The sequence below is a fragment of the Parambassis ranga genome, chromosome 17 (assembly GCF_900634625.1).
Source record: "Parambassis ranga chromosome 17, fParRan2.1, whole genome shotgun sequence".
Classification (NCBI taxonomy): Eukaryota; Metazoa; Chordata; class Actinopteri; family Ambassidae; genus Parambassis; species Parambassis ranga.
The window spans coordinates 9,021,177-9,049,119 of record NC_041037.1 but is presented as its reverse complement, the minus strand read 5'-3'; the positions used below and the strand labels follow the sequence as shown (position 1 = coordinate 9,049,119).

General features: G+C 40.2%; 2 protein-coding genes across 3 annotated transcripts in view; both read left to right on the top strand.

Moving 5' to 3' along the window:
- The first annotated feature begins 280 nt into the window (after positions 1 to 280).
- atp6v0b (ATPase H+ transporting V0 subunit b) lies at positions 281 to 4,154 on the top strand. Its single transcript, XM_028428419.1, has 8 exons — positions 281 to 531; positions 1,346 to 1,394; positions 1,658 to 1,741; positions 1,965 to 2,042; positions 2,245 to 2,314; positions 2,436 to 2,487; positions 2,634 to 2,824; positions 2,912 to 4,154. Exons 1-8 carry the CDS (start codon positions 447 to 449, stop codon positions 2,936 to 2,938), a joined length of 636 nt encoding a protein of 211 aa, XP_028284220.1. The 5' UTR covers positions 281 to 446; the 3' UTR covers positions 2,939 to 4,154.
- A 712-nt stretch (positions 4,155 to 4,866) lies between these two features.
- b4galt2 (UDP-Gal:betaGlcNAc beta 1,4- galactosyltransferase, polypeptide 2) overlaps positions 4,867 to 27,943 on the top strand; it is a 120,105-nt gene continuing 97,028 nt past the window's right edge. Inside the window, exons 1-2 of one of the 2 annotated variants that reach the window (XM_028428317.1) lie at positions 4,867 to 5,306; positions 19,976 to 20,885. In XM_028428317.1, the coding sequence (XP_028284118.1) occupies positions 20,540 to 20,885 (346 nt within the window). In that variant the 5' untranslated portion in view covers positions 4,867 to 5,306; positions 19,976 to 20,539. Of the gene's footprint in view, positions 5,307 to 19,975; positions 20,886 to 27,943 lie in introns of those variants that run through there. The other variant, XM_028428318.1, reaches the window with a different exon arrangement.

The following is a 27,943-nucleotide window of genomic DNA, read 5'->3' as shown; positions in this document are numbered from 1 at the left end:
CTCTTACTTGTTTTTGACAACTTTGACCTCTAGTGGTAACTCCGCGCACTGCAGCTGGTGCCACTTGTGTGGAACGCAGCCCGTCTTTGCAACATATAGAACATTAAAAGAGCTCAGCTACAAATCCTTTGTTCTGTGTATAGTAGTATATATATTCGGCTGTAGGAAACTTTAATAATAACTTTGTTAAGTGTATTAGCTAAGTTGTTAGCAGACTGTAGAGGCGATGTGAAGCAATGACCTAAACGGAACGCAGCCCTTCAGTCCCTGATCACATGCTAGTCAAGCTGGATCAGCTGACACCCGCCAGCTTCTCCTTTTGATGCTCTTCCTCCTTCATCGGCTGCTATCGATTTGTTACACAGGATAATCTCGTTAATTTAGAGTTTCTGGCTTCAGATTTTAAATTTGAGCCGAACATATCAGCAGGTTAGACTGCCAGGTAGATGCTGCTGGAGTGGATGATGAACGGACACGCGATCCTTTATACGGGGGTCACTTTGGCCTTCTGGAGTACCATACTAATCGTCGGTAAGGTTATATATTTACGTTTAAAATGACTCAAAACATTAATATAATGAATGAAATCATCTGCTCCCCTTTTACTCTGCAAAGTTCGTGCGGGCAGCGGTCGGTTTAATCGTACCAAAGACCGTTTTAACGCTTGACAGCTGCTATTCGGGATCTGGCTAAACCTTGGATCGAAAGCTGTTGCGGCTGCTTCACTGCTAGTAGTCATATACTTGTGTTATTAAGGGACGGTAGTTATTGGACACAAATGTATAATAGGTTGTTGAGTACTATCGGATTTTAATGTGGTAACATTCAAGAAAAGGTGCCTGGTGTTGATTTTAGTGTTAGCATCCGGCTAGCATGTAGGCAATGCTAAGCTAATGTCAGGGAGCTGCTAGCTATGCTCCCTCGGCAGCTGATGGGGTTTGTACACAGCAGGTACGCATCATTTGTTTGGACTGGTCTCGCTCTTTTGTTGGCTGTGTGGCGCTTTTCTTCTTTAGTTTAAGTTTTTTTAGTTTGGTTATGATAAGCTAACGTTAGCTAGTTAGCTGACTGATTTTAAACGGTTTCAAACAGGAACTGCGGCAGTTTTCACGTGAGCGTGAACTATCACACTGAAGCTGTAAACACTTTCCATGACTGTAGCACAGAAATGTGACCGTGTCTCATGGACAATGTAGGGAACAGACTTAGTAATGTCCACACGCACGGGTCTGAATATGAGGGTTCAGTTTTTTCACACTCAGAGCCTGAATATAAACAAACATCTTGCATAATGCAGGCTCTGCATGTTGCACATTATTAAACTATCATGTATGTGTCTCCACAGGTATCTGCTACACCATATTTGACCTGGGGTTCCGCTTTGATGTGGCATGGTAAGCAGTCACCGTCCACCAAATAGACTCAAACTGCACTAACTTTCCCTGATTGCACAATGACAACGATTTTAAAGAGAAGTTTGATTGCAGTGTGTGTTAATATGAAACCAACTCTCAGTACAGTTCAGTTTTAAATGTGGTAGAGGTGCATGGCTACATAGTAAAATAATTATTCACCCATACACATGTTAAGAGGAGTCAAACTGTAGATGACAGTGAAGCGTTTTCCCACTAAGTGTGTTTTATCTCTTTACACACAGGTTCCTAACGGAGACTTCTCCTTTTATGTGGGCCAATCTGGGCATCGGCTTGGCCATCTCTCTGTCTGTGGTGGGAGCTGCTTGGTGAGTACTAAACACAGGACACTGCTTCTACTCATCCCTTTTTTTCCATGTACACGTCATCTTACATTCACAAAAGAAATTTTAGTTTGATTTGCCTTATTATTTAGCATTTTTTTCCAATGTAATTGCTAATATTCACTTCCTCATTTTGTACATTAGATTGTAAAGCTTATTATTGATTTGTATCAACATGTTTTCTTAATTATTTTTGTTTATATTCCAGGGGTATCTATATCACGGGGTCGAGCATCATTGGTGGCGGTGTTAAGGCTCCACGCATCAAAACCAAAAATTTGGTTAGGTATGCTCATTCAATGATGTGTTTGTGAATTTATCATCGTTTATGATGTATTTGTTGAGTCGAGGCCATGTCTCAGTAATATACATGCAGAAGATTTTTACCATCAGGAATTCCTCCAGACGTACTGGTTCATGTATTTGTTACTAGAAGTCCATGGCAGCACTCTGTACACATGTTTCTCACACTGTTTCTCTCCCTCTAGTATTATCTTCTGTGAAGCTGTTGCAATTTATGGGATCATCATGGCTATTGTCATCAGCAACATGGCTGAGGTACCTAACAAGCTTTGTTAATGATCAGGGAATATTTTTCCTTATTTTAGTGATGCTTTAATTTGAAGGGAAAGCAAGGATAGGTGTTTAATTAAAAACAAATCATCCTTTCTTCATGTAGAACTTCAGTGGGACCACCCCTGAGACCATTGGACGGCAGAACTACCAGGCTGGTACGAAACTGCACATAAAAGTCTAATAGTTTTAGACACCTTTAAACTTCTACCTTCATTTATCATATGATGGGAGCTTTATTTTTGCTTCCCGTTCCTCTGTGGATTACTCATGTTTGTCTTTAACTCGTGTCCTGTTCTCTTAGGTTACTCTATGTTTGGAGCTGGCCTGACTGTAGGCTTTTCCAACCTTTTCTGTGGCATCTGTGTGGGCATTGTGGGCAGCGGAGCGGCTTTGGCGGATGCTCAGAACGCCAGTCTGTTTGTGAAGATCCTCATTGTGGAAATCTTTGGCAGTGCCATCGGCCTGTTCGGTGTCATCGTAGCCATTTTGCAGGTTAGTGGATACGCTGCCTTTTTACTTACTTGCGCGATTGTTTTCCTCTCCGTTAAAATAATTGTTTTTTTTGTCACCCTCACTCAGACGTCAAAAGTAAAGATGGGTGATTAGAGGATACATTGACACGCTGTGGAGGAGAAGACACTGCTGGAAAAACAAGATGGATTATTGTGTAAATACATCGTAAATTATTTAAATGTCTCTATTGGCCTGGTGTGGTTTTTAACCATCAGTCATGCAGGAGTGGTGCATTATGCTACTGACAGGTCTTGAAGGGAACTTGAATGTCGAATTCAACATTTCGTGTTAATCTATTGTGACATATTACACCGAGCCATAGTGTAAATGTGATGAAGGATTCGAGGTGGACAACATTTTCCTCACCACTCTTGTTGAATGATAGTTAAAAATTCCACTAGAGTGTTTGAAAATATTTGTGTGTGTGTGTGTATGCTGGACATGTGATCTCTTTTTTTTGTTCTTGTAAAGCATGAGGGTGTTTATCATTGTGTGTGTGTGTAGCCTAGTCTGTCGTTTTTTTTTTAATTAGTTCTTTGCTTATAAGCAAGTGATCCTTAATCCATACAGTGGCTGAAACACAGTATTTGATCAGGCCTCCTGTTGTTATAGTGATGGAGAATCTATGAAATGTAGAACTGGGGTTCTGGTCTGAAACATCACTGGACTACTCCACTACATAATTCCTGTTTATCGTCTTTTTTCTGTTTTTCTGTCTTATTTTGAATGTTTACGCCGGCCGTCACAGTTATTTTCTAACATTCCCTAACGTGTTCATTTTGTGTGTTGTGAGTTGTGGGTGAAGTTTGCAAATCAGACAATATTCCTACATCACAACAGAGCCAGTCTAATCTGAACAAATAATCTCATGTTTGATGGTGATTCACTCTCTGCTTCATGTTCTGGATGCGTCATTCCACAGAGGTGACAGACTGTGGCTAATTGTTAATCGTCTCTTATCTTTTTTAATTTTCTTTCCACACACCTCTTCTGAAAGAGAGTTAATGTAACACATGGAAGGTGGGTCGTCTCTATTAAATGTAGTCCTGTCGACACAAAAGGTGTCAGAGCAGTGATGTTGTTCATATAAATGATGAAATCCAGAATGCCTTTTGGTAAACCAGGCTCTCTACCAGACCCCAGACTTTCAGTGACTGTAGATGGTACTGTGTTTACATTATGTTGATGTAATGGTGATCAGATAAAAAAAGAAACTTCATTGTTTTGACATGGTGTATAATTATAAAATCAAACTTTTCCCTTCTGGCTTCATAAATGTCCACGAGAAAATAAAGTGGTTCCATGAGTATGTTTGGATCGTCTTTTCTTTTCCGCTCTTTAAAATGTGATTTTAACCTGCTTCCACTAGATGGAGACAAAAACCACATTTTAGATCCAGCTAGTGGTAAACACTCAAAACTAGATGGGTGTTGGACAAAACATCTCAATAAAGCTATAACAGTTTTAGTCTTCCAAGGCCCTTATTACTATATTGCTGCTCAACACTACAGTTATAATGTAGAGTTAAGTAAGAGGCCAGTTCATAGCAAACAAAAATATTTGTGATTCAGTTTTGATGCCTTTACTTGTGAACCACAGTCCACTGAGCCTACATTGGGCAGGTCAGTCTGTTTTGACCTGTGTATTAGAAGAGGCTTTTTGAAATGGAGTGAAATTTCAGGCCAACATCATGATGCCACAATAAAATGATATGAATTTGCAGCACACAAACGAACACTGCAAAACCTTCAATTATGATCATAAAAGCTGCAAGAAAGCTTTTTAGAAAACATATTTGTGAGCTTATATTGTCTCGATCTTATGTGATTTTTTAGCATATGATGATTATATTTTCTAATAATTGTTATATGTTCATATCGTGTAAAGCTGATAGGAGTGGGTTATTAAGATTGCCCTATCCCCCCCCCCCCCCCCCCCCCCCCGGACCCGACGAGTGGCATAAAAAGCGAAAGGAAATCTGGATCTCTCAGGCTTCCGTAGGCAGCAGGAGCGAAGGGACCTGCTCGCTGCTGCTACAGCCTGAGAGCATCTTTTCCTCTCTCTGTCTTACCACCCTCCACCAAAACACAGCGGTGATGACGGAAAATTATGAGCACAGCATCGCTCTTCTCCCGGGTTGCGGTAGAACATCCTTACGAACTACGTTAGCCATTTGGCTAGCGTAAATGCTACACAACATGAGGCTTTTTTCCTTGATGAAGAGCAGACATAATAGCCTGTCTGTGGAAACGAATAGAATATAGTTGTTCCGAGCCGGCTGAGCCTCTAGCTTAGTAGTATTTTTTTATTTTACACATCTGATAACAACATTTATTTTATTTTTTTTTAATTGGACGCTAATTTGCGTTATTTTAACATTTCCTCGGCTAATGTGAATAACATCAGAGGTGCTCCAGCGGCGAAGATGCACAGATAGAAGTGTCCGCCTGACTGTATGAAGGTAGGTGCTCTGCTCTGCCTGGGATGCATTGTTTCCTTCAGCATCGAATTCACGCTTTCCTTTGTTTCCATCCTTATTTCACACATTTATCCTTCCATTCTGCGCCTTTCCAGCGTCACACATAGTTTGTAATATTTTGTAAAAAGTAATATATACATATACATATGGTCGCATGCACTGCCCCTTCTTTGTTTTCATGTGCATTTCCACGAACTAGCAGCATCTTTACACCCGCCATACTAGGCTTTACTCAGCCTCCTCTCTCAGTGAATGAACCAGCTCAACAACACAGAGGCTGCCGAGAGGAGTCAGACATCATTTCAGTTCAGGGTAGACTTTTAAACTGTAATCTTCTAAGATTGCTGCTACTGAAGCAGGGGAAGCTGACCACAGAATGTAGTGTGTAATAGTCCAGTAGCAGCACAGTAGAAGCAAAGTGTGTGTGTGTGTGTGTACACGCACAGGCAGCATTACACTAGGGGAATGAGAGAGAAGAAGAGGAGAAGGAGGGTGCATCTTCATCATGTAGCTTAACCTAACCAGGCGTTTACACAGAAGCTCTGTACCTAGATGGTAACGCAGTCTGACACCCCTCTCATTTATGACACGGAGTCTCTCCAGGGCTGATCTTATAGAGGCTATAGTAGCAAGTGGACTGGAACTAGTACCTCACTTTGAGAAGTAACTCATGCAGAGTTGGTTTTGGCAGCAGAGTAGCTTTTTTACATTTGATGCTGCATGTTCGCTTCATTTTCTAGTCATTTTCAATGTAGTGTGAATGTAATGTAATTGTATTGGAAGATACACCCATAAGAGAACAGAGCAGCTAAGGACTGTTTTCAATATGAATGTAATGCCCATCATGATTGTCTCTAAAACCCCGTGTTAGATAAGGATCATTTAGTTGGCTGAATATAACACCGTTTAAAAGAAAGTGTCCCAGTTGACAAAGAGAGTCCAGCTCCTGGTCCAGTTACCCGCTTGCTTTCGAAGCCTTTGTCTGCATCACAAAGTCCTCATGCTCAGACAGACTCTGCTCAGTTTCCCAGGATTGACAGGCCTTATTATTGCATTGAACCTGAAACGTGAAAGCAGTGGTGTAAAGAGTGAAGTTAATGATGGCTGAATTCCATGTGGCTGGTTTGGTTTCAGGTTGGCTGTCATGGCTAACAGAACGACTGTTTGTGCAATTAGTTAGGAGGACTTGAGATTCTTTCTCTGACTGCTGTTGCTGTGTTTGCTGTGCTGTGTATCCCTTTGTGTTGGTGTTAAATGCAGAGTTTTGGAAATTTCTGCTTTCTCTCTGATATAATGGTACTAGAGGGGGCACTCAAAAGCATCTCTACCAATCCCAGTAATCACGACCCAGTTTTTCCAGAAAAACTATTTTATGTTGGAAATATTAAGTGCACAGTAGAAAACAATTATCGTTAGTCAGAAGGCCTTGGTATCTCCCCGGACTGCGGAACTGCAGTAAATAAGTAGTTTTCTCTTCAAGTAGACAAATCTTTCAATGCAGTCACACACACAGATGCCACAGCACCCTCTCACCTTGCAGCTCAGGCCTGACAGTGATATGAATCTGACTGACTGTTTCCAACACAGACACGAAGTCAGATTCTGCTCAACCTCCAAGTGTCGGCTCCTCCAGCCCTAGCTAGTTCAGTTTCTCTGGTAGCAGCATTGTCCCTGCCACACGGCATCTCTTTCACTCAGTTCCTTAGTAGCAACATCCTCTATGCTTCCTTCTATGCTGGAAGAAGTGGCTCAGGAGATGGACGTCTGTGTAACCCGGCTCCGGATGAGCAGAGGAAAATGGATTGATGACACTGTGCAGAAGCTGTTATTGTTTATGTTCAGTCATGATGCCAAAAGCAAGAGCTTGTTATCATGGGGGGATTTTTAATTTCATTTTTGGTTGGTAAATTGCACCTAAGTTGTGAACTGTCCCTTTTAAGCAGTAGTTTCTCAATGTGGAGAAATCTTTTGACCATCTGCCGCCTTATCACTTACTGATCAGATAGCAGAGAGGTGGTTATGGCAGCAGGAAGTTTAATTATAGGTGGCAGGATTGTCTCAGAGACAGGACATTGTGTCTTTTTAGACCAGTGTTGTTTACGGTCAGAGCCAATGCCATTTTTTTCTGTTCAGTCCTGAGATCTGACAATAAGTACTAATGTACATAACCTCCACTTCATCTCTCAGGAAGCTCAGTGAAATGAAGCAGTAAGAGGTACACAGCCTGTTTCACACAGGTGAATCCTCAGGGTCACTGTTGTTATGGCAGTCTAGCCTCTGCTGCAGATTCATTCCTCTGATCAGTCTTTCATGTTGGGATTTGTTGTCATGGGAATGATCCAGGCAAGTTATCAAATAGGTGGAGTCTGAGTGGATACTTCTCAGCCTGGTTTGAACTAACTCGGTCTTTGCTGTAGCCTTCAATGTAGATGCAACCCTTGATGATACACACTGACTACTTTATATTCACATATATATTAGTCAATTAATCTATGAAAGTTCTGAATTAGCAGCCCTAAATGGAAGGCTATGCAAGACTTTAATGTGGAGGAAGATTTCTAAAATTGTGAGATAACACAAATCCTTCTTTAAACCCTCATTGCATATTATTTCTTCCATGTGTCCACCATAACCCACAAATAAAGGGCACAAAATGGCCCACATACCCATGGGCCAGCAGTGCTGTTTGAGGGAACGCTGACATTTTGCCTGACTTTGTATTTGCATGAAGGCCAAGAAAGAAAACTGCACATAGATATAAGCTGTTACTCGGTTTTCTGCATACAAAGCAAATAAAAGGTACATAACATAACAAGTGCTTTTATGAATAAATGTTTGGACAGAGCCCAGCTATCTGTCCATTTCCCCTGAATCCTGTCTCTAATCTTAGCTTAGGTGAGCTAACCTTTTGTTTAGCATGCTGTTGTTGCTACATGTTTGTTGTTTTCCACTGAAAAAACATATCAGCGTCGCTATTCACTAAATCCACATAGAAAAAAAGAAAATCCAAGGACACAGGTTGATTAAACTAACATCAATTGAAAGCATAACTGGACAGTAGTGGCCTGCAGCCAAATGTCCCACTGATGTTCTAAGCCAAAAAAGACACTCATTTAAGTAAACTGTCTTTAAAACCCCTCAGCAAATCCTCATCTCACTCCCTCTGCCCACAATCCTTCTCCCAGTGAAGCCTTCCTTCCGCCGAAGCACTTCATTTATTTCTTTGCTCCGTTGCCAAATGAGCAGCTGGATGAGAGAGAAAGAGAGAGAGGGAGAGGGAGAGGGAGAGAGACACAGGGAGAGAGAGAGATGGTGATGTTCCCACTGTAGTCTGTGGCTTGTAACTACAGTGGGACTTTGTTGTATTTGCATAACGCGGGCGCAGTCTGCCTGAGAAAGAGCAGACCTAACAGTGAAGGAGAATTCCCTGAACGGCTCTCTTGAGTCTGACTTTGCATAATAATACTTTTCCAGTGTCAAAAGTGCCATCAAATACTTTGTGACACTGTGATGTCTCACTGATTTCTCTGCTGCTTGTCAACTGCATCTGGAAAAACAAACTGAGGATGAGCAGACCTTTAAAACAAAGCAGGATGCTTGTTGTTTGATGATGGGGGAAAGAATGAGGCAATTTGATACTAGACTTCAACACAGTACAACCTCCTCCAGATCCAAGACAGCTGAGAGGCAATTTAATATCCGCATGGACAGAGCTGAGCAGAGGAGGCTTTGGAGAGTTTTGTTCAGCTTTTACTCACCTCTGTTCTGCTTTTTTCATCTTGTTTCTTTTCTTTCAGCAATTAAAATAGATGCATATCATGCCTGACACTATAGGCGAATGCCCCATTCCCATCCATCCATCATCTATTAACCCGCTTCTTCCTGCACTGCAGGGTCACAGGGGCTGGAGCCTATCCCAGCTAACTATGCGTAAGAGTCAGGGTACACCCTAGACAGATCACCAGTCCAGGGCAACACACAGACAAACAACCATTCACACACACAAGCACACCTACGGGCAATTTAGAATGACCAATTAACCTAAGCACGTCTTTAGAATGTGGGAGGAAGCCGGAGTACGTGGAGAGAACCCATGCCCTTCTTGCTGTGAGGTGACAGTGCTAACCACTGCACCACCCCGCCCGCCCACCCCATTCCCTGTTATCATAAACATGGACTCTAAGCAGTAATGTTTTCAGATGTTCTGTTGTGTATCTATATTTTTTTGAGATGTACATGCCATTGACATTAAATGATAGAAAGGAAATACAGTGCAGTAAGATGTAAAGAGGAACAGATGCAGCCCCTTGACCCTGCATGGCAGGACAAAGCGGGTTAATAGATGATGGATGGATAAATGGAACAGATGCAGACATGGCACAGGCTTAACAAGACAAAAAAAGGAGGTGGCATTATTTAGTGAGCAGCAACATGGGTCTGAGGATGTGACTGTCTGGTCAGTGGGTTTATAAACTTTAGTTTTAATAAATTTGTAAATCAATAAATATAAACTTGATTGATTTTATTTGAGTCTCTGTGGGAGTTCCATCTGTCGCCATGTTGGCAGCAACAAGGTCTACAGTAAAAATACAAACAAAGGGGCTGAGCGCGAGTGGACCTTAGGCAGGCTAACTGTCCCCCATACAGCAGTCACAAAAGGGCAACTTTTCATGTTAGACCAAAACCATTTTTGTACAAGGCTAAACATGTTTATTTCTACTGCAAAGATGGCTATTTTAATACAGGAGTATTATGGGAATTAACTTGCTTTTGGAGCCAGCCCCTAGAGGCTGCAGGGTGAACTGCAGTTTTTAACACATTTCACAGCCCTAGAGGTTGCAGCTTGCTTTTTGTCCCAAGAGGATCACTGATTGGATGATCTGGGTGGGTATCCATCCTAAAAAAAAATTCTCTAAGAAATTGTGACATGTTTCTTTCCACACAATTCAAATGTGATGATAATTCTGTGTTAGTGTTGTGGCACCAGGCTGAAACACACCTAGTGGGAAGCCCTATAGGCAGTTAGAGGTGTGATAGATGGCTGAGAAAACAGGTGGAGAAAAGACAACAGTTGTAGAATGTGTGTGAAGTGAAAGAATGCTAGAGTTTTATTATGATTTATGCAAACATCACAATGTGGTAAGTTATCTAGACTCAGCCAAAATCCCATAAGTGTGCTAAAAGGCAGTCACAGTGGCATTTATGGTTTTTGTGTGATAGATGCTATACATCTGCTCCATCTGCAAACACAGACAACAGCTTCAAGTTTTCTTTTGTTAATATGGTTAAACGCTGAACATGATAAAATTTTAAACGGCCTCAAACTTCATCATCTCTCCCTTTCTGGCTTTTGGAAAGTCAGCAAGTTATGATTAGCCAATGCTACCCATGTTATAATGATTATCTGTCAGTTAATGTTATCTCTTTCTCCTGGTGTGCCATATGCTGTAATAAAGCCAACAAATACAGTAAATGCCAAAACATGAAAGTTCCTCTTAAACAAATACAAAAGTTATGCATCATTGCAGCTTCCTTGGTGAGGCGTCACCTCAGCTCCACTTTAGTGTTTATATATGGAGAGTGTTCGGATGTCAAGGCACTAAGATTTGGAACTATGGTTCTCAGATACAAAAGCCACAGGGTGATCATGAGACAACTTTGCAGGCTCAACTTTGGGCTTCCTCGATCTTAGGTTCACTTTATTTTTTGTTAAAAGTTTATTAGCTGCCTGTATACTTGTGAGCTGTAATATTATTGATAGCCAGTTATCTCCAACTAGCAAAAGTACAGCCCAATATGTCCAGAAAAGATTATGTAATTCTGTTAAACACAATTTCTGAGAAGCTGAAACTAAATAATTTATTTTTTTCAAATTTGTTTCCCTTTAATAAAACCAGCAGATAAACTGGCAGTGTGTGAGATCATGACACAGAATATTTGGGTTCTTTGGGGTTTTTGAGGCTCTTATGATTTTGTTTTTCTTTGTGATCATTGAATAAAATATTATAGTATTTCATCTTTTGAATTTCTGCACAATTTGTTGTATTGTTATCATCATACCCAGCTTCTTAGTGATGTGACCCAGATCCCTCATAATGACAGTGTGTAGTGTGCTCCGTCAGTCTCCATCCCTTCCCTCTCCCTCCCCCCCTTGTTCAGTTTTTATGGTACCACTGGTTTCAGCCTTTAGGGGGAATATGATGTGCAGAGACCAAACAACTCTGTGGTTTACTGAGAAAATGGACCACAATACTTCTAAATTACAAATAATGGTATATCATTAAAATAAAATACAATTTTATCAGATGTGCTCTTTTTATTGTGAATGCAGACGTTGTTGTTTTTCCTAAGACTCACACTGTTGCAGCTGGTAGTGCTAAACCAAAGATAACTTCTGTCCGTCCCACTGTGGACTGGGTGGTTTGTGGGAGATGAACTTGCCTACAGCAAGATGTGCTGGTGCCACGAGAAAGCTGTGAGGCGCCATACTATCAAGTGTAGCATGGCTAATGCATTTTTGATAAGACCGGGAGGGCTGTCTTGTGGGTTAAAGCGCAAGAGGCCCGGGGCTCAAGAGACAGCAAGTGAAGGAGGGAGGAAGAGAAGGAAAGGGCGATGCCCTGATCTTCATCCAACTTAACAGACTTTGTTTGGCTACTTTTGAGTTACAGTTAAAATAGTCAGTAGTCCATCAGTATGTGATGCCCACTTGGAGGGAGAAGATGCAAATGATGCAGGATGTTTTTTAAACACATGTAGGTGTAAATGAACATTTATTGTGCTGACATTATGGTGTGAGATCTTAGCTTTTGGAGCTCTACCTTATTCTGGAAAATGCCTGACTTTAATGGATAACGATGTCTGTTATTGTATGCTGAGCAGGTAGTGCACAGTTGGTTTACTGTAGCATTAAAGCTACAAAAGTAATTAAAGTGAAATCCTTTCTGAGGGGCAATTTTGAGGATCAGACCGGAAGACTAGCCCTTGCTATCTTGGTAGTCCCTCTCCTGATGAAGCCACATTTGACCAAAATGGTAGAGCCTGAGTGAAGCTTGTGATCCGAGACACCACCCTCCTGTCACTGCAAAGCAACCTTAATAAAATTAAAGCAAGAAAAATGGCAACAGCAAAGGGCATTTTTATAGCTTTGTGGGCAGCAGTGGCTCAGTGGTATAGCAGGGTTGTCCAATAACTGGAAGGTTGGTGGTTCAATCCCAACTCCTCCCTAGTCACTGTTGTGTGTCCTTGGGCAAGACACTTTACCTGCATAGCCTCCAGTACTCACTGGTGTATGGAGCTCTTTGCTGGGCTGCCTTAAGCAATTTCCCCATTGTAGGACTAATAAATGTTTCTTAATTTAATTTAATTTAATTTAATTGGCCATACTAAATATGAAGACTGTTGGCTTAGCACAAAGGTTGATGGAAGCCTTTAAATGTTGTAATCATTTTTACATGGGGCTAAAAGGGGAGTCATTTATCTGTTTTTTTCTATATTGGTTAGGATGAGTATGTAAAAGAAGCTAAACAAGGCTTGCTGCCTGGGGGCTCTGCTGTGAACATCTGCTAAACAGCTAGAGACTAATGATGTAAGAGGAAGTATAAATGAGTGTGTGTGTGTATGTGTGTACTTCTACTGTACCTTTGTGTGGACCAGGATGAATGTTAGATCTTGGTAGTGAGGACATTTTGGCCAAATCACACTTACTGACTCACCTTCAGTGGGTAGGGTTAAGACTTCTAGTAGAATCAAAGTACTATCTGGGTCACTGGGTGTGGAATGTATAGACATGTTTGTGTATGTGTGTATCATCTCTCCATGCTGCTGGGAAAGAATGGCCTTCTGCTCTGTTGCATTAAACTTTATTTGAAATGATCAATGACGATGTCACTGACAGGAAAATCAAGGCCTGTGTACATGTTCAGCTCTTTTATACCAGGACTTCCAATCTGCAGTGCATCCCTTGATGTTCTCATCTGATTGACAGCTTTTATATTCTCCTTTTCATCTTTTCATACATTTTTGATCAGCTTAGCTTGATGCTTCAGCAAGGTGACCTGCGCGATGTGTTCTTGTGTTTGGCACACAAATGTTTCAGGTAATTTGGTGTTCTGTTGTGTACTCTGGCACCTCTTAAAACTCACCTGGTAGGAAGCCTGAGGCAGTCAGAGGTGCGAGAACAGGTACAGGCAGACACGTTGAGGGAAAAAGCTGGAGGAGAACACCAGAGATGTTTTATTATAGTTAAGGCCTGAAGTGTTTGCACAGAACTTATTTGTGATGCACTTCAGGCAAATCAGTTGCAGCATTTCTTGAAGCACAAAAATCCCTGCAACTTTTTTATATGGCTCTATGGTTTGCTTTAGCTTTAGGTGGAACGATGATAAACTAGTCGATCTTTTCCATACAGAACCTTTTAGTTTTGTTAACGTCTGGTCTTTTTTGTCTGTTGCACAAAATCTGTTTAAGTTGCAGCATATGGGCGTTGGTCACTTTCATGGTTAATGCTCCTTGTGGCTACATTCACACAGAGCTATGGTGCATGCTTGATATTTGAGAGAGATTGAGAGTCATTCAAATTTGATTTATTTATTTATTTCTACATTGATGGATGTATTTTCATATAAATGAACACCCTTGACATCGTTATTTGTTTTATTTTGAAAATCTTTGTAATGTCTTAAAACTCATTCCTATGCGCTCCTTTCTTTGTGGAGAATGTGAAGCATTACTTGCAAGTCGGCTTGCTTTGTTAGAAGGAGAAGTGAAGTGGCACTGCACGGTGAAAGCAATCTGTAAAACGGAGCAGACAACTTACAGCGTATGAGTCAAAGGACACATTTAGAAGTCTTTTTTATTTCTTCGAACTTGGAACACTGACATTTACAGAGTCTGACCTCCACTGTAGACTGATGGGACTGACTGTTTGGAACTTATGACTAAAAGCTTATTATAAAAAGCTCCTCAGGCTTTTCTTTTGACCCTTTGGCTGTGAATTTGCTGTAGCCAAGTCTCGATTCATCTCACAAATGTTCCATTATAGCTGGCCAGTCAGTGGTTAACAGTGGAGGATGAAAAGTCTCCGGTGCTGATCGTCATGTAACACTGAACTGTAAATGATTTCACAAAGAGATGTGTAGGTAATGTTTGTGTAGATTAGGCTTGCGCAAAATCGTATCGTGTGCAATTAATTGTCAGAAAAACTGATTAATATTTGCCACTTAGCGATTACGGCGATTAGTGCCTCGTCATGACACGCACAGACACGTTTTTTTTTAACTTGAAATAATCACTGATATGACTTTTCTTTTTTCTTTTGTCCTGTTTAATTATTAGTTTGATTGCTGTTGCTGGGCCGTATGATTTTTGGCGCAGCGTATCTTCAGCATACATTGATCGATTTCAGCCATTCTACTATCAAAATGTTCATCTCACAGAGGACATTCCGGGTCAACTTTTTTCAAAAATTATAGTTTTTCAAATATTAGGAGTGTATGAGAGAGCTCTTCAACGAGGGTCATCTGCCAAATGTATCTCCTACAAATTTCAAGCTACAGACTCTATTTTAGCCTTAAAACGCTCATTAGATGCTGCTCTATCAAACTTGTATTCAGAATTTTCTAATTCCGAATTCCGAAAAACTAATTAACTAATTAATTACTAATTCCGAAGCTCTGAATTGCTCTGATTCTCCAGCAATTCAGAGCAATTCTTCACATCAGCGTTCAAAGCAATGCTGCAATGCTTTTCTAGTTTTAATGTTGATATGCACTGCTTTGTGACCTTAAGATAAGAACATTTGAAGGGCAAAGTTACTTTAACCTTTTGCTTCATTATTATTTTGAAGCATTTTGTGCATTGTGCATCTGTTATCAATACATATTTCAAACATGGCTGGTTTGTGCTTAATCACTACTTACTAGCTTAACCTGTTAGAATGAAGTATTTAACTAGACTGATGATTTGTCAGTATCATTTTAGAACAATGTGGCGATTTAGAGTCAAAAACATGAAATTGCAATTGTCATCAATTCATCGTCAAATTAATCGTTATCGGCTAAATGCCACAATTAATCGTGATTAATTTTTTTGCCAATATTGCCCAACCCTAGTGTAGATAATAAATAATATGATCTAAGGCACATGGTTCTGTTGCCTGCTGGTGCAACGTAAGGCGTGATGTTTTGTTTTAAGTTATTCCTTCACAGTAAAAGCCTCCAGTTCAGTGACAGACCATCTCTCTGCATAGCATATGCTTGGCCTCGACTCGATGAATAATGTACCCTCACAAATTACCAGTCTGGCCATCCGTCTGGCAACCAATTAAAATTTTAAGATACAGATGTTGTAGACATTCTGCTAGCTTTAGCTGGCACTTCATCTAAATGTGCTTCATGATATGTGTGTGTAAGAGTGTGTGCGTGCAAAGTTTGAAAGTTTGAGGAATCCATCGCGTTGATATGACAAGAGACTAGAGATTATTACATAAACACATAATCTTAGAGCCTGGAAGTGTTTGCAGAGACATGTGTGACTCTAGTGTTAATGGCTTGATTTGACTGACTGCACAGCGTGACGCATACACGCTCCATCACTGAATCATGTATGCTCCATAGATCCTTCGTCTTACATTCACATTCTCCATGTTAATATAACACAAAATTCCACTTACCTTAAGAATTTATAGTGTGTTACTGTGACCTGGACGAGTACATGTGTACTGGCTCAGTACCCATACATGAAAATACAGTGCTACGATTAAGCACTGCGGTGTTACTTAACCCTTTCCACCCCAAGCCTATTTTTTAAGGCCGGATGTGTAAGTATTGGTTTGTATGCCTCTGGCTCTTTGTAAATTAAGATGGCTCACAGCAAAAACGAGCATTTGTTTTTCTTGTCTGTTGAAAATTCACACTTTTACAATGAATATCTCCTGGAAATGATGCAGTTGCAGCTGTAGCTAAGCTTGTGGACATTATCTATGCCAAGTTTCATTTCATTCCAATTAAAGGAAACAAAATTACAGAGGATTTGGTCCAACCCATGTAGACATAAAAATTGGACATTCTGAATGAACTTTAAATTTGAATGTAAATTTGCAGAGCACTAATGAGACATAAAACTTATATAAACATTGATGTGATATCTCATTTGCATATTATGTCTTCCACCATTCTGTTATTGGCTTATGGACTACTGATAAGTTGGTTGGTTCAAAATGTTTGGGTATTTCAAGAGAAGCAAAGAAACAAAATATAATGTACAAAGTCATGTGTTAAAGTATTCTGTGTATATGTAGAAAGGCAAGGATCAAAACAATGAATAAAAACATTAAAATATATTCACCCAACCTTTGAAAAATATAATGATAGAGGAAAAGATGAAACTCTAGAGGCTGTCAGTCATGTTGACATTTCATCTTTTTTCTGGGGTCAGTTTCAAAATTCTATTAAAAGTCGGCAGTGTTGAAGTGTAGCTTCAAAGTTTTGGTGCAATATCTTCTTTTTCCTTCTCATTTTGTACACAGCTTCTATCTTAAAACTTGCAGGAACATCATACTTATTTGACAAGTGCTCTGTATTTCTTTTTAGTACAAAAATCTTAAAAGATCTATGATCATAAAGATCATAGAAAATGGTGTTTGCCTGTGGAGACAGCCAAGGTTAAATAAGGTTTGATGAATGTCATAACAAGTTACAGGAGCTAAGAGTGATGTCTTTATTTGCTCTAAACTGTAGAGTTAGTCCAAAACAATAAAGGCAGACACTCAAACTGCAATGACACAAAACGGATGTCATAGTCTCGTGGTGTCTGTTCTGTCTATTGGAGTACTGTTCACGTTTAAATCATGAAGCATGATGCATCACATGGTGCTCAATGCTGTCAGTGAAATGCCCAGAGCAGAGAGGACTTTTTCTAGGTGGTGTTGGAGGTATACGGAGTACTTGTTTGGCATCATAAAAATAAAATTTATTGCTGATCAACAAGCTCATTGTGTCTTGTGGTTGTCAGCCTCACCTCAGTTCCATTTGATGAGGTAGAGTTTTAACAATGAGTGTGCACATATATTTTTACTTTTTCCCCATTCTTGTATCTATTGTTGTTTCTAATCTTGTATTGTATTGTTAGTGATGATGATGATGGTCTCATGGCCTCCGGACATCTGGACTGTCCAGTCTTCTCATTTAGAAGCAGCCTTGACACTTAACACAGATGGAAACAGGCAGTTATATATTCCACTTCACTTATTTTCACAGCATTTCTCTAAGGCTTTCCTTGCAGACACGATGCGACTGGAGGGGACTGTTATGAAATTTATTGCTGTTGTTAAAAAGGGAGTTACAGGGATCCATGAATAAACTGGTTACATAAAGCGTCTATTTCTCTGTGCTGCTGTCTCTCCTTCCTCCCTCTTTAGCTCCAGCCTCCGTGACTTAAAGGCATAATAGATTAATCCTGGCCTCGTTGTTGCTCCGTATTTACATATTAAGTTTGTAGTGAACAATTCACTCTGCCACATATGCGACCCCTGGTCCCACAGAGAGGAAGAAAAATAAAGAACTGTGTGGGAGAGATGAGCACTAGAGAGAAAATCAAAGAAAGAGTTCCTCTTTTATTTAAGTCTGCTGATCTATTTGAGGACAGAAAACCCTGATAATGGTCTTGAGAAAAGTCAGTTGTGTGAGTGTTAGTAAATAAAGAGGCTGCAGATGGATTTAACAACCATGTGCTTTGTTTTTGTACCTCACATAACAGAAAAACACTGATACTTATTCTGCCTGCAGTGAGCTCTGATAAGACCCGTTCAGCTGGTCATCCTGACTAAAACAGGCTTTCCATCCTGGATTTATGTCTTTTGTTTTCTTGCCACTGATTTTCAGCAGTGCCTCACTTCACTCGGAAATGGCTCAACACCTGCTCAACGCCAGTAGTCGTCTTTTCAGTTTCAGTCAACAGTTTGTCTGACTGATTATTCATTTGACTGCCTGACTGTATGTTTGAAAAATTCAGTCGCGATACATTACATGGCAGTCTGTTTAGTCATTGAAGAGCGGAAATAAATCCTGACCCTGCACAAGCATTATGTGACTGATGTGCAATGTCCGGTTCCTTCGGTCAGCAGAACACACACACACACACACACACACACACATACACATACACACACACACCCCTTGAGGTTTGGTCCTGGCAGCCTGGACTCTGCTGCCCACAGACAAAAGACAGACCCAACAAGAGGCAGCCAACTATCTGGACAGGCAGCAGCCATCAGCTCAGTCACCCGGCATGTGTTTGAATTTGTTGCATTCTGCCTCAAGAAACCGCATACGAACCTGCAGCCCAGCACACACACCAGATGGTGCCTCATTTTATCCAAAAGGCACACAAAGGAAATTTAAGCAACCAATTGTGATTTTTCCCTTTTTCTATTTTTTAAATTTCTGAGGTTTATCTGTAATCATTCAAGTAAGAAGTTTGCTGTTTTAATGTCACAGATGGCCCGTGTTAACCCAAACCATAATCTGTGTCTAAACATAACCAGGTGGTGGTTGCTCAAATAGAAACAAAAGCAACAAAAGTAAACTGAGACCAGTCATTTAATTGCCACCTTGTCCTATGTGATGGGTTGTGGGTCAGTCAGACTCCATGATGTGTAAAAGAAAAGTCAAACTGACTCTGTGAGCATGTGCCTGTAGCATCAGAAAGTATTAAAGCTACATGATACTGTGTAATACAGATCTTCTCTCCCATCCTAAACAAGACTCACTGATGTGCTGACAAGAATAACTTTTCAGACAGTGCCAAATATTTTGTAAAAACATGGCATTTGCCAGTTTTGATGGATTTTCCCCAGAGGAGGAGTTTTAACCCACTGCAGGAAAAATAAATAAAACAAAAGCAGAGCTGACACATGCTTTAGATATCCTGCATCAGTTTATAAATACCCATTACTGCCTCTCTGTCTTGGACTCTTTTTAGTTTTCCATCAGAAAATCTGACATCATTTAGAGTTTTCTCTCATCTTCTCCTGTTCTCTCATTGATTGGAAAAGGCATAAACCTACAGTAAACATCGCCCGTGGGAACGCTCTAAGTGCCCCGTCCTTCTCTGCCTGCTCGTATGTTCACTGCATTGTGTATTCCCACTTGCCGTCTCATTCTATCATAAATGCTTTTTAAACCACTTGACTGGAAAATTGACTTGGCATGTCAATTTGGCAAAACTACCCCCCCCCCCTTTCGTCTGTAGATGTTTTTTTTTATTGTTGATTCTCATGCGTAGTTCTTTCTGTGCAGAGATTGAACTTCTGAATTTATTTCGCCGCTATTTAACCAGACTTTTGGAATAAGGACAAGGTCACTGAATACTGAAAAGTGCCAGCAGAAGATCGATGGTGTTCGGTTCGATTTTATGCAGCGAATAATACAAGAAGTCACTGTACTGAGTCACAGTGCTCAGCCATAATTAATAGCACCTTGCCTGCTCTGGTATAAGTAAAAACAGTAAAAACACAACACAGTCAAAACATTAACACTGTTTAACAGAAGTATCATTTTAGGAAAAACATTGATAAGATAATGTAATCAATTGTGTTTAAGATTGATTTGGCTTCGTCCTAATTCATTCATTTCTTATCTTTTGTCTTCCAGGTGCCTGAATGTTTTCTGGTTTATGCCCAGCAGCCCGGACAGTGTTTTATATCACCCACAAATGAACTCTGACTGTCATATGAAGAGGTCCTCCAGATGGACATGTCGGCTCTAATCTAAATTGATGAATGTTCATGCCAACACTCTCTGAACAGACTGGACTGCCTTTAACACCAGAACAGCTCAAGACTACATATTAGTAAAGTTTTTAATTACAAAGGCCTTAAAGTTATACAGATCTGCCATATCAAACACAAAGTATTCCTAGGTCAAGGTTTTCTGTTTCAAGCCTTTAATTTTGTCATGCAGGGAGTCTGGGGGCACATCTCAGACAAGACAGAAACACAGATTTTTGGGGTGTCTGATGGTGAAGCCTCCCTGTCCTCGTCAATGACCCCATGACCCCTGCAGAAGTCAGATAGTTGTGTAACAGCTGACCACATCAGAGATCTACCATTACCTGACATATTACTTGTATAACCGTCGGGATGAGCGCATGCCCATAGCCGTGCCACGCCAGCATTGTCGTGGCCGGCCGTCGCAGGACGGTCCTCTTCCTCTGCCATGACCCGGCTGATGTTGGGCCGGACTCTGGAGCGCATCTGTAAAGGCGTCCTGCTGCTCTGCCTGCTCCACTTTCTCATCATGATGATCCTGTACTTCGATGTCTACTCCCAGCGCTTCGACCTCTTCAGCCGCTTCAACAACGGCCGCAACGGATCCAGGAATAACATCAGTGGAGCAGGGGCCGGGCATCATTATTACTATTACAACCTTTCAAGGCCAAACACAACATTAGCCACCTACCTGGCCACAGGTGAACAGCTGGTGCCGAGTCTGCAGCCAGAAAACAATCAGACGCCTTCTCCCAAGCCGCTGCCGCCATGTCCTGAGAACCCTCCTGGACTCGGTGAGTAACGATACGACTTATTCCTTCCATTATTAGCTGTGTGTAAAGCCACAACAGCCATATAAACTGTGAGGTGAATATCATATAACACTGTGAATGTGTTGTGGAGAAATTTAAAATGACATAATCTGTGTCTGTGGAGATATTCAGAATGTTTCCAGTAAGCTAACCGTAGATACCAAGCAGCCTTGTTGGTGTCTTGTTGAAAAGCAGAAGGTTTCAGACTTCTTTGTTAGATCGGATTCCTCAAATAGATTCTGGCAGTCCACAGCTGAATGGGATAGTTTATTTAAAAAGTGATTATGAATGAATGTGCAGGAGGTGCAAGTCATTATAATACTTCTGCTCATAAAGTGAGATGTTTAATTCATGCTCTTATTTAGCTTCTCTTTGTAAGAAAGTAAACTGTGACAGTCAAGCTGTTACTTCTTGGCTAGCTTTACTTTGACTATGAATCAGAAAGATGCAAACATGTTTTTTTTTTCCCTCTTCTCCTCCTCATCCTCTGAGTCTAATATGTTTTGACTAGCATGCCATTTTTATTTTGCCTCCGACCTAAGCTCTAGCCCTTGTTATAGCTCATTATAGCGTATAAAGTTGAGGTTTCTGATCTATGTAATCTTGAGATTTCCTTATTCTATTTTCATAACATTCTGCCCTTCTGAATCACCTTTTCTGATGACCTATTTGCTTGATTTGTTCATCCAGTTGGCTTGTTGTTCTGGCCTGTACAGACCGTATGAATTCCCGGTATCGTAAACCAGGAGGATTTGCACATCATTGATTTGTGTAATGAATAGGGGGGAGATGAGACCTTGATCTAAGCTCGAAGCTGGATGGAACTTTTTTTTTATTCTCTTAATAAATGCATTTCTAGTCTTATTCCAATTAGCGGGAGAGCAAGTGTAGCTATAATTTTGTTTTTCCGGGTCAGCAACATAAAATGGATTTAATGTCAACGATTTACACTGTGGTATTTCAACCTGATAGACTCACAGCGGAGCTATTAGATTCACACAGTCGTGTCGACACAAACGCACACACAGCAGCACACACACAGAAGATATATTTTTCTTCTATGTTTTCATAAGAAGACAAAACATCGAGGTAAATTAATTAAGATGCTTTGAGTAAATATGAATTTGTCAATAATTTGTACATGTGCATTGTCTCTATTGTTGTTCTATTGTTGTACATGGTGCATATAAAAATAGGTCTATTGTGGTATGTAGGTGAAGATAAAAAAGCAGAGTTGTCACAATAAATCTTTTCTGCAACTATTCAGACAAACCATTTAATACTCCCTGTGTATTCAGGAAAAAATAAAATCCATATACTCCATCACTGTAGATGCACCAAGGGAATGCACACAGCCTGCATGAATTTCATCATCAGCAAAAAGCTTTCTAATTAACGAACAACGGCATCACACTCCCACATAAATATGGCTACTGTAACACTTACATATGGAGGCCATATTCAGCTTGAGGAAATGGTGGAGCGATACATGATTTATGTGTATGTAAAAACGTATAAGTATCCAACCAACCAACAAATCTTTGGTTGAAGGAGTCACTCTCAAGCCAAATCTATAATTACATAGTGGTCACACTCTCTGTCCGTCACACACACACACACACACTCCGTACATGCTGGTAATAAAGCTTAGGGAAGATAAGGACAAACTGTAATAGTGCTAAAACAGGATCTACCTGTGATCTGACTGCATCAATGTCCTGGTCAGGTGATCTGGATACTATAGGATTGCTTCAGTGATTTGCCAGATTTGACTCTTTTTAAATGTGCTTGTTTTGATCGTTGGATGTTATTTTTTTATAATATTTATTTAATATAGTGTGTTTGCCAAACAGACGCTTTGAACTTTATTCATGTGGGAAATTATATATCCTCAAAGCATGACCAGGGGCTTAAGAACTGGTCTATTAAAGAAAGTCTTTTTTTTCTTATTCCCTTTGTTTAATATGCATCATATTTTAGTCTTTTTTTTTTATTCACACCCATTTGCCATCTTATACTGACAGGATTAGATTTGTTTAACTTTTTTCAATTAATTAGACAACAGAGCTTGTATTGTGAAACATTTATCATATATCTACTTTTTTAACCGTACAACCATCAAACACTTTCTCCAAAGTTTGTAGGTTTTTGTAAGTTTGTGTTTTTGCTTGTATATTATGGTTTAATAGAGCACACACATCAAATTTGTTTACGCAAAATAAAACAGAAATATTGATATGATGGTTCTTTACTATAATTAACTAACTATAATTATTATCATATTACATACATACTTCCAGGAAGCGTCCTTGATGATTATTAGGAAATTATAGCTCTGCATTTTAAAGCATTATTTCAAATGCATTAACTGCATCTGTAGCATCCTTCAGCTCCTCATTCTGGAGGTGTTTCATTCATATTGTTTGGGGGTGTGTCATTTCTGGTCCATTCAGAGAGTTTGGATTGGCTCAGCAGCTGTTCACATTGTGTGCCCTTCAGGCTGCTGATGTGTTGAATGTGAATTTTGACTATAGGACATGCTTCATTAATTCATATCCATATGTTTCCTGTTTGCTTTCTTCCACTCACTGATGACTGAACCTTGTTGTTGTTCATGTATATTAATAGTATCCATAATTGTTGATGGCATATCGCACACAAAGGGGCTTATGAAATAAAAACATGTTTTTCCTCCACCTGTTCTATCTGTAAATGAGCTTTGTAACCTTAATCCTTCGTGAGCAGGTTTGTGGTGGTGTCAACATATTTTTCTCTTTTTTTTCTTTTCTCATTTGATAATTACATTTGTAACGTGCTTTGAAATTGGGAGTGAGAGATAAAGCTGTCAGGTTGATTTGTCTGAAGCTCAGGTTCGCTGATTCCATTATTTGGCCGGGAATTGGCTGTCACTGACTCTGGATTTGGCATTCATACCAGGCACAGGTGTACTCTTGTAGCTTATCTCTGCCTTTTCTCTGTGATGGAGTGGCTGCCTTGGGGCTGTAATGAGCAGGAAGGCAGAGAAAGAACGAGTCTGTTTTTCAGTCACAGGTGCAGAGAAAGAGGGAGAAAGATCTAATGGATGGTGGTATGATGCCTCGTATGAAGTAAGACAGACAGAGAGGAGGGTTGGAGCGAGGAAGGAACAGCAGGTGGAGAGGTGAGAGGGGTGTGTGTGTGTGTAGTGGTTTCGGTGGGAGCTTGGACTGAGGTACACACACACACACACACACACACACAGAAAGCGTGAGAGAGAAGGGTGAGGAACAAACAAACAAGCCCTTGGCTGTCCCACAACACCAGCTGACAGGTGCTGTCTGTATGAGTGGCTAGCATCCACAGTTTATATCCTGACTGTGTGTGTTTGTTAGTGTGAGCTGGGGTATGCAAATCAGCTCAGAAACTGTAATGACCTTTCCAATACTGCCATAAAGTAAATCATGTTTGTCACTTCAAAAATCTTCTCTCATTAAAAATGAGTAAATCTGAAAAGAAAAATATAAACTGCAACCATTTTTTAATTAATATTTTTATTTGGGGAGTGTGTCTCTTAAAATAAATCTGTACTAATTGCTGCCTGGTTGCTGTTCCAATGGATAGTTTTTATGAAACAGTAATTAGTCACAGGTAGTGCTGATTCAACAGAAGCCATTCAGATTCATCCCTCGATGCCTGGGCCACGCCATGGTCAATAAGCTGAAGCCCCAACCTCCCCTTAAATTAACTGGATGATTTTTCTACATAACTCTTTAGTGTTAGCTTCATAAGCTGGCTGTGCAGGGCAGGGTTTAGAAAGCTATTTTTTGTAGCTTTACCTTGTTAACACCTTTCATTTTCCTGCATTTGACACCTTTATTCTGGTATTTGTCTGTGTTTTATCACCTCTTTTATTCATTTTTCTGTGGATTATTGGATGTGGGACCAGGATTTAATGAGCAGCAGTTGTTGCTTCATTGGCTTTACTGTAGCTAGTTTTGATCTGCAAGTTTTTCATAGATTAAGCGGTTTTCTATTAAATTCAGATATGTGCTGCTGTGTGTGGTTGTGTGTGTTCACATGTGAATTCTACACTTACTACAACCCTGTTATTTGTTCATGTGTTTTAATCACTACTTCCTACATGTGGACGCTGAGCTTGTACACAGTGACACACACACACACAGCTCTGTGGGAGGTTAAAAACTATTTTTCCAGGCCTTGTTTTAATTGGATGCTCCACGGGATTTCCTCAATCCAATATAATTAGCAAGAATTAACTGTTGTCTTTTACATTGTTCAAAGCTGCAGACGGGACACAGAACACGGCTGCACCTTCATCCACCAAAAAAAAGACTTCCCTGCACGGTGCCTGCAGGTGAAATATTACTGTATGAAATGCCAAAAGTGTAGCAGCATCACCTAGCAACTGAAGTTCTTCACAGTTATTGGTCAGGTTATTACAAATGTTGGCCAGATGCAGGGGCATGGACGTAATGGATGCCTTTTGTAGATGATTTACTTCTGCTGTTTCCACTTAAAGAAACAGTTGCATTACACATTTTAGTGTCAAATTACAACACAGAAATTGCTTATTGTCTTTTTGTTCACCTCCTTGCACCTCACTTTCTTTCATTTTATAGTGTGCTGTCACTTTTTTACAGCTCCTCATCCTCGTCCTGGTGGTTGCGGGTTGAGCAGAGGGCTGTTGTTGCACTGCGAAAAAGCTGCGGTTCAATACAGAGATACGGCTGCTTCTGTGAACTGCAGTGTGAAGCCAGTCAATCTGAAATCTCACTGGAGATCTCACTGTGGCTGCTTTTATTCCATTGATTTTAGTTGCTGTCCAAAGTTTGTGACACCTTTAAGGACCAGAACAAGAATTGATCACATGCTTGAGGTATTCTCTAAGTCTTCACATTAATATTGAAAACTCTTTTAAAATCTGGATCAGGTTCTGCATTGTAAAACACTATTGAGTTAAATTAAGTAATACTTGTATACCTAAAATGTGTGTGTTTGTTGTAGTACAGTTTTAAAACCCTAAAATGTGGGTCGATACTAAGATACAGAAGCTAGAGCCTGAAACTTTGCTAAAGAGACAGACAATGGAGTTGGGAGTAAGGAGAAGGAGAGGAAAGCCAGCAATCAATGTATTAATTATAGAACACGTTAGCTAGTACACAGTATGCTCAGAAGGATACTGTTAAGGCCAGGCAGAGCACTGAGGCAGAAAAGCGTGTCAGTAATAGTTGTATACATGCTGCAGCTTCTAAGATCCCCATACACCAGCTGGGTTCATGGAAGGTCTGTGTGAAGCTTTAATATGAGGGGACGAGGGTTCTTGCTGGTTAGTTAAAAATGTTAAACTTCAGTTTCCCTGATACATAATAAGGATGCAGATGTTTATTTTAGTGAAACTAGTTGACTCGAGAGCGAATCGAAAGAGCACAGGCTGTGTTTGAGTAGCTGGCCTGAGTAATGCTTGTATTTACACAGCATTAATAGACGCTCATTTAAAATGGCTGACATACATACTTTTGTACCAAGCTTCCTCTTCTGGATCAAGATGTCTTGTTTTATTCATACCGAGATTAGTTTGAATGGAATGACATGTCCCTTGTAGCCCTGAACTTTACATGGGGGTAGGAGAGAGAGAGCCTATGAGGTCACCCCCCTCCCCCTTCCCCTCATCCCTCCACCTCCCGTGAAAACGGTTACAACTTCTGCTGAATCCTGGGAGGTCGTAGCGCCCTTACTTTCCCACTGCTCAGTGAGCAGTGTGCTTGTGGCACAGCATGTTTTATGACCTCTCTCCTACATTTTTAATGTCGGGTTTAAATAGGAGTGCTTAGGTTGAGAACAATGCCCTGTGTTAGCTCAGAGACATACATTATGTTCTGGTTATGTCTTGAAAAATGCAAAAGGAACCCAACAGCATTTTGTCACAACTCTTTAGTCAGTGAGCGTGTAGGCGGTTTGTTTTGAAAAGGAGTTTTATCTGAAATGTAAACTAGAATACATAAAAAAACAATCATGGCTGATGACATGTTAAGGGCTGCAGTGCTTTTTTGTGCATTTGTCACAAAGACAATTTTTTTCAACATTGGACTAGAGCAGCAGTAAGTTTAGTGTCTTGTTCAGTTTGTTCTTGGATAAATTTGTGGAAAAATGATACATTATATGTATGTGTTTTGTACTGGCTTGGTGCACACTCACACAGCCGCATTCAGCAGCTGAGGGTGCCAAGAGTTGTAGAAATTAATAGTGCAGGGCCGGAGTGGGCCACTTTTTCAGGCGGGAGGTTTCATTTCCAAACACACCCACTGTATGTATGTACTGTAGGTATGTATGCATGTAGGTATGTTGGTAAGTTAACAGAAAACACCTTAGTTTGACAATATCTTCAATTCAAATATAAAATCAGATTGATTTTGTAAGGTAAAAAAATGATAAAGATAAAAACGTATTTACCTTTGTACAGGAGCAATAAGTTGAAATGAAAATGATTTGAAAATTAAATTTGATTTTTGTTCCCAATAGAGAGGTGCTGGTGCTCTATTAGGTTTACACTAAACTATTCGGTAGCTTCACTACACGCATATTTAGTAGGCTACCTACAGTTTCTGCAACTTTATTAACTTTATACACTGACAAAACTATTTCCATATCTCTCTTTTCTGGCTGATTCTGGGGTCTGTCCTTTGAAAAACAATTCTGTTAACTTCTCACATTTGGCAGTTCCCATACAACAAGCCCGAACTTGAGATTGGCCTGGGCTAGCTAGGAATCCTGATGGAGAGCATCTCTACTACAGCAAACAAATGTCCTGCATACTTGCCATGACAAAACTAATTAAATCCTGTAATGACACACACGAGGAGGCCTACAAACCTGCATACCTCCAATAACAGTATACAAGCAAAGTATATTCAAACATACCAGCAGGGATTAACACCAACTACAGTTACTTACACTCGGACCCTGACAACAACCTCAAGGTGAACTAAAATAAAATCCAGGAACTCATGTCGTCTTTGTTAGGCAAGGAAATCAGTCTGGTG

What these genes read in the sequence shown, in the direction of transcription:
- atp6v0b (XM_028428419.1), top strand. Translation starts at nt 447, where the DNA reads ATGCTGCTGGAGTGGATGATGAACGGACACGCGATCCTTTATACGGGG. An exon ending in TCTGTGGTGGGAGCTGCTTG is followed by an intron (nt 1,742 to 1,964) that starts GTGAGTACTAAA and finishes TTTATATTCCAG; the next exon opens with GGGTATCTATATCACGGGGT. An exon ending in TCATCAGCAACATGGCTGAG is followed by an intron (nt 2,315 to 2,435) that starts GTACCTAACAAG and finishes TTCTTCATGTAG; the next exon opens with AACTTCAGTGGGACCACCCC.